Source organism: Cinclus cinclus, chromosome 1 (genome assembly GCF_963662255.1).
Source record: "Cinclus cinclus chromosome 1, bCinCin1.1, whole genome shotgun sequence".
Lineage (NCBI taxonomy): Eukaryota > Metazoa > Chordata > Aves > Passeriformes > Cinclidae > Cinclus > Cinclus cinclus.
This window is the reverse complement of record NC_085046.1, coordinates 39042332-39056408: the sequence shown is the minus strand read 5'-3', so window position 1 is coordinate 39056408 and position 14077 is coordinate 39042332. Positions and strand designations below refer to the sequence as shown.

Below are 14077 nucleotides of genomic sequence, written 5' to 3'. Positions count from 1 at the left end.
GGTTTTTTTCTTCATTGTTACAATCAAATACAGAAGTGAGAGGTTGTGTAGTCTTTACCTCTGAAGACTTTCAAGACACTACTGAATAAATTCCTGTTTATCTTGGCCAGGGAACAGCAGTTACATTTTTATGGTGAATTGTGGCAGTCATAGGTACAAAGACTCTGAACATCCCTTTCTCTGCTTTGTGAGTCCTGCCAGCAAGTAGTAAGGCTATCCATTGGAAGCAAGTATTATATAGATATTTTAACAAAGATATTTACTTACCTGGAGTTAATAGAAGTTGTAGAGACTCTTTTAGTGTTTGGGACCAGAGGAACAAAAATCCCCCAATGATCATTATGGCAAGCTGGTCTACTATCTCTCCTACTGTCCTGTCTCCAGCAGTGGGGGAAAAAAAAAATCAATCTAAGGAAGGTAAGGAAGGATGGAATAAGCATATTGGATACTTTGGTAGTTTCCAGCTATTTTCATCTTGGATTGTTTCCTGAAATAGTTATGGTTTCTAGGTGTGAGTATTTGTATAGCTAATACCTACTGCTGGAATCTCCATCAACATTTAAGAAATTAATTGAAGTTATGTTAAAGACTGAAAGAGTAACTGTCATTGTTAAAATCTTTGGCACTGGCGGATGATTCTTTGTTCAGCCTTTCATTGTAAACATCACCTTCTCTGGGAGTCAGTCTTGAAGAATTGCTGCTGTTTTCATTAATTCCGAACTGTCTAGTTGAAAACTAGTCTCATCTGCAAGTACTCCTCCTACTGCAGGGTGACATAGACCAGTGTGTTCTTACACCTGTTGGAAGCACCAGTGAACACTGCACCAAGATAAGTCATGAAAGGCTTATTGAAGTTCTGTCCACCTTGGGAAATCTTTACTGGTTGTATCCCATGTAAAGTCAGCCTGATAGTACTGATCATATTCTTTAGAAGCTTCAGAGGCTCTAGAAAATTAACGCTGTTTTGAAAACATCATTCTCTCATCTCCTCTTTTCCTCCCTCTCCAAATTTAGGACTTCTTCCTTAATTTTGGAACTTTTGTCCATTAATAACTGATGTGAACACGAGCTAATCTAGTGAGGATAGTCATCTTTCATATAGATGTGTGGTACTGCTGGACTCAGATACACTCTGTTTAAATGTCTGTTAAAAATGTTCCTAAAGAAACAGTGATTTGGTTAAATGTGTTTGATGTCTTACAAGTAGCACTGTACTAACATGATTTGGTTATTATTGTTTTTTGTTTTTAAATCCTAATTATAAATGTGGGGTGGTAAATGGTAAGTGGGAAAGCTCTTCTCTATTTAAAATAGCTGCTTAATTTTATAAAAAGGAGTTCAGTAGGAAAAAACAATTATTTGGATTAAGCAAGGGCTCATTTTGAGGTCCTGGGCATAGAGGATTCTGTTATTAAGAATAACAGCAGTGCTAGTATGTTGAGCAAGAGTGACCTTTCTAAGAAACAATTCTAAAATTGTCTGTTAAATGATGCTGATGAGAATTTGGATGGTTATTCTGTGAATATAATTCTATATTTTTCATTTAAAAGCATTTAGTCTTGCATTTACTATGGACATTTGTTTAGTGAGGGACTGTCTTATGCTTAACAGAATTATGCAGGAGTAGCCCTTTTCAGCTTGAATATCTAAGTTCGAAATCATCAGTGATTTGCAAACTTAGATGAGAACTAGAGTTATTATCTTGAATATGTTAGCTTAAAGGATTAAATGCTGCCACTTTTGGCAGCTGTGGCTAATAGCATCACTACTGCTGCTTAGTGGCAGTAAGCTCAGACCTTGGAGAAATGGAAATTAAAATCTTTATAATCTCTTTGGGGCTCCCCCTTTCTGTATTCTGTTAAGAATGCATTTTATGATGTAGACATCTGTTTGCTAAAAATTTCATTAGTACAGCTGTCTGGTTTCAGCCAATCGAGTTATCTTAAGCTAAAAGTTAAAGGATGAGTACTGCCTTTATAAATTAAAAAATAAAAACTCATACTAATTCTACAGCCTGAAATTCTCAATGCTTGTGAGTAAGACTGATTCCACATATTCCTTCTGGTCTTGACCAGACAGTGACAGTTTATACACAGTTGTCATCTGAATTAGGCAAACCATATGTACTCCCACCACCCTCCTGTTTGTGGGTGGCAGTGTACAGGAACAAGAGCTGGGTACTTTCTCTGCTTGGCATTCCTCACCAGTGTGGTTCTAAAACATGCAACTCGACTGCAAAACTATTTTGCTTGTCAACAACTACTGTACCCCACCCACATTTCTAACTAGCAGATGGTGAGGCAAGCCTGTAGAACATGGTGACGGATTTTACTACTTCCCTTGAAAAGTAAATAGATAAATATTTGAAAATCCTATTTAAAAATCTAAATTACAGAACTAATTAACCACAAAAGCATAGCATCATATAAGTACGGGATTTTATAGTCTCTGTAAAACTTTCATGGTCATATTAAATAAATATTACTTCAGTAATTTAAAGTACTTCTTAAGCGTGAGACAGTATTTTTTAAGGTATTAGTCATCCTAATGTTCTCAATATTAGAGATTTCTGACTAAGACATTTTTTGTGGAAGGAAACATCAAATACTATTCTGCTACAAATTCATTTGATTAAAAAAAAGAGGGATTAGATAGGCATTGAGAACAAAATCTTTCAGCATGAATAAACAGAACAAATGACGTAATTAACTTTCAGTTATTGTGCATTTGTGTGAAACCATGCTATAAAACCTATGACCCAGTCAGCACTGTATTCTTTTTATGATTTCAAAATCATAGTATGATATTTCCAAGTCACCAGCTGGTGGGCTGCTGTTTGCTCTGGACATCAGGCAAGATTTTTCCCTGCTCTTCTGGAATCAAGATGCTGTAGGCCAGGTCATGGTTGCCGCTGTTTCTCTCTCGGTCGTATTCAGCTTTCTTTCTGTGGCTGCTATACAGCTTTTTGCATAGTTACATAAATTTAGCTTGAATAAGATCAGTTCATATAATCTAGTTTAAATTTTATTTGATTTAATATATAAATATAATATTAATATAATCTAGTAATTGAAAATTAATAATTTCTGGCTTGATCTCTCTGTGCATGAAAATTATCCCCAGAACAAAAGACTAAAATTAAATTCAGAATTTTTTTTTCTGATTGGGAGCATGTGTAGGACTTGACTAAGATAGGGGCTCTGCCTTATTGATCTCATCATCTATATGATAAGTTGCAGTACTGATGTTTGCTTTGACACTTTTAATACACAAAAAGGAAATTTCCACAAAGACATCTAATGAATTAGTGTCACAGAGGGTGTGATTACAAAAATACTATTATGTTCTAACACAATATTCAATACCCACCCTGTAGTTATGTAGCAGCAGCGGCAAGATTCAAAGAATATTGCTTATTAGGTTTGACCCAAGAATCTGTATCTTCATTAATTTTATCAGAAAAGTGTGATCTCTCAGTCTCTCTCACTTCCCCGCACTGTGAGCTCTTTCCTGACTTTCTATTCTGTTAAATTCTTGTAATTTATCTTATCTTTTGTCATCCCATAGATTTTAAAAATCTGCGTTTTATACACAGTAGTGGGATATCCTCTAGCAGCACTAACTCAATTTACACAGTACCTCTGAGCACGACAACAAGGCATTTTACAGTTTACCAAAGATATCAGTACTATAACTGTGAAAATTTAGTGGTTCCAAATTCTAAGCTGAAGGAAAAAGATAAACAAGTTGGTTTTCAAGTTGATTTTACAGATGAAAGAAATAAAGTATTTTTTTATATCTTTGAATGAAAAAACACCAAACCCATTCTGTGATATGATCTTTATTTACTGCTAAGACTTGAACTCCAACATCAGAATGCACCTACTAATATAAATTGTTATCATCCAGGTTCATGAAGAGCACTGAGGAAATTAAATAAAGGAAGTAAATTCTATTTTGTACTGCATCAAAACTGAAGTTAATGCCTTATTCCATTTTCTTTAAGTGTATCTTTACAATATTTTTTGTATTGTCATTTGGCTGCCTGCTGAGTGTCCATGTTGCATCCTCACAAGGAATGCATTACAGTAGTTTTAAGAGGATGAAAATGATACAATAAGTCAAGTTCATTTACTTACATTAATAGCAAAACTATATCCATTATCACTCTAAATACAGGAGTTCTAGTCAAATCTTTCTGGTATCTGAATTATAAGATATAAGATGAGGTGTCATACTTATCTGTTCTCTAGTCCTTTTTATTTGAAATATCATCATTGTAAACTAGTTCTAAATGCTGTAATTAATTTGTGTCCAATAAGTCCAAAGACAATGTGAGTGGAAAGGATGAGAGAATAAAATATAAAACCCCTACTGTTGTGAGAAGTGCAGCAGAAGTTGAAAATCTATTCATTGTACTTCCCCTTAAAATATTTGGCTGGTAAATGACATATATGCAACCTTTTGAATGTAATTGTGTGTGTAATTATCTATTGAGTAACTAAATATTGGGTGCATTGTTTATTGTTTTTAGAAAATAAGCCTGCTTCTAGGTGAATTAATAAAACACCTGTGGTTTCCATTGCTTTCTCCCTAGTCCTGAGGTTGTAAAGGGTGAGCTGCATGGAGAGAAGGCTGATGTCTGGGCTGCAGGATGCATCCTTTATCAGATGGCCACTCTGAACCCAGCATTTTACATCACCAGTACACTCTCCTTGGCAACTAAGGTATTCACATTTGCCAGATCAACCTCCCAGTTATTTCTGCATGTGTTCTCATGTTCCAAGAAAATTTATATTTAGGTTTATTGACGCTCTCAGCTCTAATGTATGTGGCTTGTGAATGAGCACAAATGTTTATCATGATGTGAATTGCTGTCTTACCTTTCTAACTGCAAAAATTGCTTGTAAATGTTCAATATTGTAGCACTTCAATCTACAATAAATATGTACGCTAATGTGGATACCTGAGTGGAAGAGACCTGATAGTCTGCATCTAAGTTGTTCTGCTGAAAATGTAATGCTCATCAGATAGTTTCAAGGGACAATACTTATCATATTGGATCCTCAAATAAATACTGGAGTATTTTTCTTCAAAAAAATGTAGATTTTTAAATTTTTCAGATAGTAGGGGCTGTGTATGAATCTGTGCCAGGAGGACTGTACTCTGAAAACGTCTCATTTGCCATTAAGAGGTAATTACTAATTTTATTTCGACATCCTGCTGAAAAGATGTTTTTGTTTTGTATGCTTCCAGCAGAGATAATGTGACAGTTTGCAGACTTTAGCAACTGCCACAATTTGTCTCTGAGTAGGAAATATCTTTGGATTTACAGAAAAGCAGAGCTATCTCCTTACACCAATGATAACATATAAAATATAGCTGTACACATGCAACAGGAAAACTCATACCAGTATAGTCAGGGCTTTCATGTAGCCAGTATAGACTTTATATTCAGTAATGGAATTTACATTTAACAATATCAGTGCTGTACTTAATTTCCTACACATTTTTTTCCCCATAAAAATCCAGCATTTTGAGTTGTTTTCAAATGCAGATTGTGGTCAAGTAAATAACCCCATCACAGTAGTGATTTATAGATTACTGTGATCTTGTTCATAGATTTTTTTTTTCTTCTGTTTATTTGACTGATGGAAATATGTTTTTCACTGCCTCATAATTCTGTTAGCACAGCAGCAGAGGTAACAAAGTAATGCAGGAAAAGATGAACCTGTACTTGCTACACTCACTCATCACAAATTTCTCAAATTTTATGTTTATATCTTCCTGGAGATAATGTAATGTGTAAGGCAAAGTATTGAGTGAAATAGAGATTCAGTTAGCTCCCTTGATTTTTCCATTTTAGAAAAAAAACCAAAAACACTTAGCACCAAAATGCTTATACTTACCCAATTCTGTCTCTAAAAAACACATTGCAAGAAAGGTTTGTGTAAGGCTATAAACTAAGGCTTTTATAGTACGTTTTAGTGTACAGAAAGGTTTCTGTTACTTAAAGAACTTGTGGATAAAGGACAGGCAATTGAGAATACAGAAGCTAATAGAACTAACATTTATGTTTAAGAGGTTCTGAAATGAGTTTTAATGAAAATGTTAATTTTTACATTATACTGGAATTTTTCTACATATTTGAATAACAGTGGGAAGTATAGTGTTTTTTATTATTTTTATTTTTGGGGAGTACTGTTTTTAATATTAATTTTTAATATTAATTATCTAGTACTATGGGTTAAATCTAAATGATTATGTTTAGGTTTTTGCTTATTCTTTGTGAGGTATTTAGAAAGAAAAAAAACATTCAAGAAAAGCGGTAATAGTGAGGTCTTAATTATAATATAGATGAAGAAACATTAGCAGAAAAGATGTAGTTATTTTCAAGTGACTAAAACACAACACATTTCAAAGATGAATGTTGTAAATAAAAATATAATTTCTTGATAATAATTTGAAGAAATATTGAAAGCTTCTTGTTGCAACTGTAAATTTTCATTTAATGTTTTCACTACAGTTCTTTAGTATTGTTATTAAACTACAGCTTTATTGCTTTAGGCTACTAAAGAAAGTTCTGGAATCATAGCCATCAAATTCCTTTAGAAGTGAGTATCAAATCTACTTGGTGTTTAGTCATAAATAATTTTTAGATACATGGGAAATGGGATATAGGACTTATTAAAAATCTCTCATAGCTCCCATTGTTCTTGGAACTTTTGCCCAATTTCAGTGAATTAAAATAAAAAAAATTAAAAGAAAACCTCAACTCATCGTATTTTTAAGGGTGAAAACTTGTACCTCTTTAAAAGAAATACAAAATTTAAAGTAAAAAATATTTTAAAAGTTAAGACAATTAGTGAAATTAACCAACACATTTAAGCAAATTTAAACAAAAATATTGAAATCAAGAAGTTCAGGCCTTGTAAACATTTTCAAAAGGACTACTTTGCATGGCAGTTGTGTTTTACATATAAAGAGCTCCTTTAGAAATAATAAATCATTCTATGATATTTTCTTTGAAGAAGAGTGTTGGGTTATATGGTTTTGTTAGCAGGTCAATAGTACTGTGCAAGGAAATCATAGTAAGTTATCAGGTTTGTTGGAGTCAACAGAGCTAAGACATTTTTAGTACATGCAGGACTGTCCCTAGCAGCTTTCTTGTCCTACAGAATATTTTTGCATATGTGTATTTATGCATACAAAATATTCTGGGCATTTAAAGATAGAACTAATAATATATTATTACTATTACTAAACAGCTACCTAGGGTGCCTGAAACAAGAAGCATAGACCTGTCAAAGTACTTTAGATTGGAAGGGATTCCTGGAGGAGTCTAGTCCATCCTGCTAGCTGCAGATACAATTAGATCTGGCTGCTCACTGCTCAGGAATTTGCCTAAGTCAGTTTTGTATTGAAGGATGGAAATTCCACAACTTCTCTGAGCCCTCTGTAGTGTTTGCCTTTGTGATTGAAAGTAATGATAATGATAATAATAATAACATTTTTTTAATCTATCCAGACTTCCCTGTGGTTTAACTAATGTCTCTTGCCTCTTGCTCTAACACTGTGCACCCCGATAAGGATCTGGCCATGCCTTCCCATTATGAGGTAGCAATCAGATCTCAGAATGGGTGGTGCAAGTCCCTCTGACAATTTCCCTGCCCGTGTATCCCTGCAGTTCATTGTTCACAAACCCTTGGAGAATGCACTCTCTCCACGATCTAGGTCTTTAATAAAGACATTAACTAGTACTGACCCAATATCAGTCCTTGGAGGTCGCTACTTCCAGCCACCAGCTGGACTTTGTACTCTTTGGCATCTCTTTGAGCCAGGAGGCTCAGCCAATTATCTTCCTACCTTATAGTCCTTTGGATACTGTGAGATATTTTGTCAAAAAGTCTTGCTAAAATAAGGCCACCCCCAGCATATATTGCTCCTTCCTTGTCCTCAGACAGTAATCTCATCACAGACACTCATCAGCCTAGTCAGGTGTAACAGCTGTTTGGTTAATTCATCCTCACTGTTCCCGGTTGCCTTCTTGCCATTTTTGTGCTTGAAAATTACTTCCAGAGGAAATTTATCTATTATTTTCCCAGAGACTTGAGGTGAAGCTGACTGGCTATCATCTCCCTGAATCTTCCTTCTTGCTTTTCTTGGATATGTGTGTGATATTCAGCTTTTATCAATTTACAGGAACCTCTTTTGATCCTTTTAGACATAACAGATAGTGGTATTGACCAATTGAACCAACACCCTCAGACCCTTCTCACTTGGTCCCATAGGTTTGTATCTAATTGGCTTAAATGCCTTTTCACTGTATTTTCTGCTGTATGGAAATACTTCATATTCTTAGATTGTACAGATAGGCTCAGAGATCTGAAACACTTATGGCCAAAGTTTCTCAATGGAGATGGAAGCAGAAGAGGGACCAAGTGTCCCAAATTTTTCCATGTTGTTTGTCACTAGGTTGCTAAGAGGGTCCACATTTTCCATAGCTTTTCTTTTGTTGACCTTTCCTCTGCCTTCCATATCCATTGCTAGTTTCAACTTTTTCAGCTTCAGCTGAGATTTGGCTTTCCCATCTCTACTCTTTGGCCAATATCTGTATTCTTCCTGTGAAATTCACCCCTGTTTCCCATGTGCAGGATTGAGCTGTTCAAGGGCTTTGAGATGTCCCCGAAGATTATCTTGCTTTCCCAAGCTTTCCCTTTCCTCCCATGGCAGTCTTCTGTGAGATTCTACCAGGAAGATTCCTGTACATGCTGAATTCTGCTCTTCTGAAGTCCTGTGCTGTAAGCTTACAATCTCACTTTCTCACTTCTCTCAGGATTTTGAAGTCCACAGTCTGATGGTTGCTGTAAGATCAAGAGGCTGCTCTTGATCTGCACATCCCTGCCTCTTTCTCCTTGTCTGAGAGAGACAGGTCAGGAAGAGTACCTTTCAGCTCCATCAAGAAATTGCCATCAGCAAATTTCAGAAATCTGATTGCTGCACTCAGCAATATTACCCCATCAACAGATATCAGGGCTATTAATTGGCCCCAATGAGTATAAGTGTCTGGAATCAGGAAGCTTCTTCCATCTGTCCAACAAAGATGACTCCACTGACTTATTGTCTGGTTTTGTGTGGTTTATAGCGGGCATCTACCACAATGTCACCCATGTTGGTCTTACTGATAAGCTTTTGACTACAAATTGCCAGGTGTTGGACTGCAGCCTGACTTTAGCCTTTTCTCCTCAGTGATAGAATTCAGAACACCCCCTCTGTCCCCTGACTTTCATATTTGATCCCGGTACTCTGTGTTCATTTTCAGTGTGTTCAGAGTTGGCCCTAATAATGTAATTTGTGCCCACATAAATAACCCAATGCCCATCTGAGCAGCAAGAAGTAATAGCCCAAGGGTCAGGATGAGTCTTGGCAGTATATCCACAACATCCTGGGTCCAAGCAACAGCCACCATATTCATCAAATTGATCAAGTAGTGGGTGTCTCTGTTCCCTCAAATGGCTGTCAGCTACTGAATTTATTTGTGATGTGAGCACTTGATGCAGACTCACCTGGATCTGATGTGTCCTCCATTAGGCCTTGTTCTTCCTCACCTGTTCCTAGGTCTCTATATCTCTTCTGCAGTTATTCATCTGTAGTCAGAGAAAAAGCCTTTCTTCTCTGGGCAGAAGTCACAAGTCTTCAACCTTCCTCCTCTTGGGAGCCTTCATCTGCTGCTTCTTTGACAGCAAGCTCTAGATATTCCTTTTTCTTTGCATTGTTTTGAGAGTGTTGTCTCTGTGAAGATCCTGACATTCTTCTGTACATCCTCCTGACAGGATGCTCTTCTCCTTCCCAGCTTCTTTGTCCAGTGGTGCAGTGCCCTGACCAGAGCACAGTCCTCACCAGGCAGGCCCCATCTCCCCCATCCCAGGAGAAGGCTCCATGAACTCCTCAGTGGAGTCCTCAGAAGCAGTTCCCAATGGCAGTTCTGTTCGGGTTGGTGTCAGGGATAATTGTTCCAGCAGATGCTGGAGGCTGAACTGTGGTCTAACACCAAGGCATCAACCTGTCCCAGGCAGGATGAGGGAGCAGTGCTGGCTGGGGTAACTCCATAAATGCCAGGGCAGGAATTCAGTGTTGGAAAAGGTTATTTAAAAACAAGTAAATAGAGAATGTTCTTTGTGTAGCTGCTTGACTCCTGATGCAGAGGCACATCCAGACACAGTGGAAGTCAGCTCACTGCTGCCTGATGTGATGATGAAATACATGGATGTTTTATCCACCTCTTATCTCGTGTTGGAGAAGAAACTGGATTGGGAGAGGAGAAGAACCCAGCAGTACTACACAGAGGCTAAACAAAATACAGTAACCTATCCCCATCAGCTTTCCATGTTATTACAAGTAAGTACGTGTATTAGGTTTTATTTTTGTTATCCTTGTTTGCTACATCTGAGAAAATAAGTTGCAGCAAAGCAGAAAATAAATCACAATGAAAAGACCCATCCTCCTGCAACATTTTTCCATGCAGGCTCTTTAATTTATTTTTAAGAAGGTATTCATTAAAATTTTTTTGGGACACTCTTAAGAAGGAGAAATGACAGTATCTTAAAACCCAATGTCATTCTGTGTTGGAAAATGGCATTGTTATGGAGGTTCTTACTGTTTTGATAATATCTGATAATATTTAATTATTTTGGTGCACTTGTGAGTGGTTTGTGAATAGGAGAATATACACTTAGGTGGATTAGGGTGGAACAAATTGATAATCTTGTGTATGATTCATAAACAATGACACCTAGAAAAATGGAACCTACAAGAATAAAATTTTTAATTACAGATTACAAAATACAAACCAGTGATGCTGGTAAAGTATTTGCTCATGTTTTCAAATTCTCTGAGTTTTGCAGAAATACTTCTTACAGTTCTTCCATTTGCTTCAGGCTGTGTTTTAAGCATCCTTCATGAAAAACATCAGTAGTTTATAAATTATATATGATTGCAGAGAACTTAGTTTAAAAATACAAGGACAGTGTTATTGTGTAGCAAAATTGCCCTTTGAAAATTGTTATGATAATTACAATATAAAGTTATAATTTACTCAGCCACTCTTGTCTGTTCAGATATTGCGTCTCTTAGATTCTTTTTATCAGGGTTCAGTAGCTTGTACTGAAGTTGAAGAACCTTTATGTAGAAAAAAGATTTTCTAGAACTCCTGGTCCCAAACACCCTAAGGTGTTCACCTTCCAAAAATAAGTAACTTGTATCAATAATTAATATTTTTTCAGGAGTTTTTTCACTTATCAGTCTAAGATCATTATTTATGTTACACCATTTTTTTCAATTAAAAGAATGCCAAAACCGGCCAACAAACTGTAACATACTTTGCTCTTTAAAATGTAAGAGGTATTGGGATGAAAGATAGAGTAGGATTTGCAACCTAAAGCCTATAAACATTTCCCACATTTATTTTTTCATTTAAATTTTCTTAACATACAGATTTGGAAGCTTGCTGTATGCCATTATTTTTTTTGTATCTTGATACAGTCATTCTCTTGCATAACTGTGATGAAATCTGCAAAAAAAAAGAAAAAGTGCTATAGATGGAAAGATGTTAGATTTTGGATTTTGATACACTTGTTATGTCTTTGAGAGAAGAATGCCCTACCCAGGTATTTGTGAGATATGATAGCACTGATAGCTTTGCACAGAAGTTGGAATACTTGTGTTTTGTATAAATACTTGAGAAATACACCTATCTACTGAACTGCCTGTGTATTTTTTGTGATAATGGCTAATTTCCTCAAGGAAGAAATGCTGCAGTTCTAGTTCCAATTGGTATTTTATTATGCATATTAAAAGAACAAGAGGTTCTGACAAAGATCCAGACCACTGAAGAAATGAAGGGGAATATGGCTTAGTAATGAGAAGTGGAAGACCTAATTTTGCAATCTGTTGTAAATAAGAATTAATCAGGCTAGGATGTTTCAAATCTCAGAGGCATGCTACAGGGCTTAGAAGCAGAAGGAGCCATGTTTCTTTTTCCTTCCTGGTATTTAGGAAAGCTTTATAAAGTTGAAGGATTTCTAATAAAGTGAATAATTATTCCTGAAAAGTTTGCCTTTTGGAAAAAAAAGGCAATGTTCTGACTAAAAGTACTTGGAAGCATTTCAAGCAGCTGCTCCTGAAATAAAAGCTCTCTGAGATATAGAGAGCCTAATTCATCTTAGTCAAGGCCCCAGTGATTCCACATCCAAGTAATTTGTCATTTTTCCACAGTGTCAGAGAATTCAGTGTTTCTGCCATGTAGTTCAATGTTTTGTTGAAGCCTGCTACCTTATACTTTGCTTTCTCTACTGAAATGTACTTATGGCCTCCTTTTTCATCCAAGTTGTGTTATACTGTGAATGTTTCTGAAGTAAGGACTGTACTCTCTGCCCTTGTGTATAGAACTAAAGAGCAGAGATCTTTTGGACCCAGAGTGGAATTTGTTTTATAAGTAGTTTAAAACTAGTTTGGCAGCTGGTAAATAGGCAATTGAAAGGCAGGTCAGTAGATGATGAAGTACAGTTAGTTGCCTTGTGTGGTAAGTATAGCAGAAAATCCATGCTTGAAAATAATCCCAGTAAAAAGAACCATCAGCAGCTTCCCACGCAAATTCTTGTCTTTCCTGGTTTTCCATAGAAGCTGTTGTTTATGTTAGAATAGAAACAGATGTAGGAGTGGCAAGTGTTTGATAGAGTTTTTGTGTTCAGTTCTGAAAGGTTAAGTTTGCTGACATAACACATGGTACAGAGGACCCAAACAAGTAAGAATAATGGCAATAATTCTCTCTCATGTTGCACCTTTCATTTCAAGGTGATCAATATTATATTTTCATGCTCTTGGTAGGAAGAGGTGGAGAAGAAAATGCTAGTTTGTGTAAGGTCACCGAAAAGATCAGTAGCAAATTTGAGTTTTCTGTGTTCCAAGGCAAGTGTAAGTATCAAAAAAGTAGTTGATTTAACTAAACAATTGTCTTTCTAATATTTTCCTTTAAAGAGATGAGTGTATAGCCAAAAAATAATTTGATTGCTTTTTGAAGTATATAGACTTGAAACATGTATTTTCTCTGTTAGAAAGCAGTGAAAATAAGTCACTTTTATTATTTTGGAAACGTGTTCCATTACATGGGCATCATCCATTATTGTTTCACTTATTGCATATATCCTAAAAGGTTGTCAACTTTTCTCTCATTGCCACATTTTTTGATGTAAAATATACATATACCTAAAACATTATAGAATGTTGAATGTTCAGTTCAGTCCTGTCTTTTGAATGTGGTAGAGGAAAGTGTAAGTTTTATAATTGGAGTCCATCAGATAAAAGTATAAGACAAAATATGAGCCATTTATATTTCTACTACTCTGAGAATATGTCAAAAGCAGACATTGTAAACTACCTGGATGGTCAGAACAACTTCCTTTTCTCAGTTTCTGTAGTTCTCACCTGTGTATAAGGCACATATATTCTGTCCCATTCTTTCTCTATGCCTCTCTGAGTTCTTTGGGAATTTCATTTTATTTTCATTTTTGTATCAATAATGTCACTAGAATATGCATTTCATTTTTAAATTCATATATGCAAATCCATGTATTCAGATCAAGTTCCCAGTTACTCAGAGTAGTGGGAGAAGACAATGCTTAGATAATGGGAAAAGTAGGCCCAACTTTGTTTTTTTCTGAGTGTAGTCTGATCTCTGGAGGTCTCCCTCTGTGTTAATCGGGGCTAATAGGGAGTCAGAAGTCATTAACAGTGCTTGGTCTGAGCTGGCTCATGGCATATAGTGCCATGGTACTGAGCTGGAGAGCATGGCATATAGTCCACAGCAAATCATCTTCCACCTGGATAGGGTTTTTAGCTGCAGGTCAAACTGGCCCTCCCAGGCTAGATCTGTAGGTATCAAGGTGTTGTGCTACTTCACTAGGTTGATGCTGCTGGAAAACATACTCTGATTATTCTTCTTGCAGGCAGCTTGGCTACAGCCTGGGCTAGGAAGTCTGCCTATCTCTCCTGCAGAGGCTGTTCAACTATTTGTTGGCTG

At 36.2% G+C, this 14077-nt stretch overlaps 1 protein-coding gene across 1 annotated transcript in view; it reads left to right on the top strand.

Moving 5' to 3' along the window:
• Positions 1–14077, top strand: part of NEK10 (NIMA related kinase 10) — a 76312-nt gene that overhangs the window by 38474 nt on the left and 23761 nt on the right. The window contains 3 exon segments of the mRNA XM_062502783.1: positions 4598–4727; positions 5124–5194; positions 10185–10398. Of these exon segments, the coding sequence (XP_062358767.1) occupies positions 4598–4727; positions 5124–5194; positions 10185–10398 (415 nt within the window).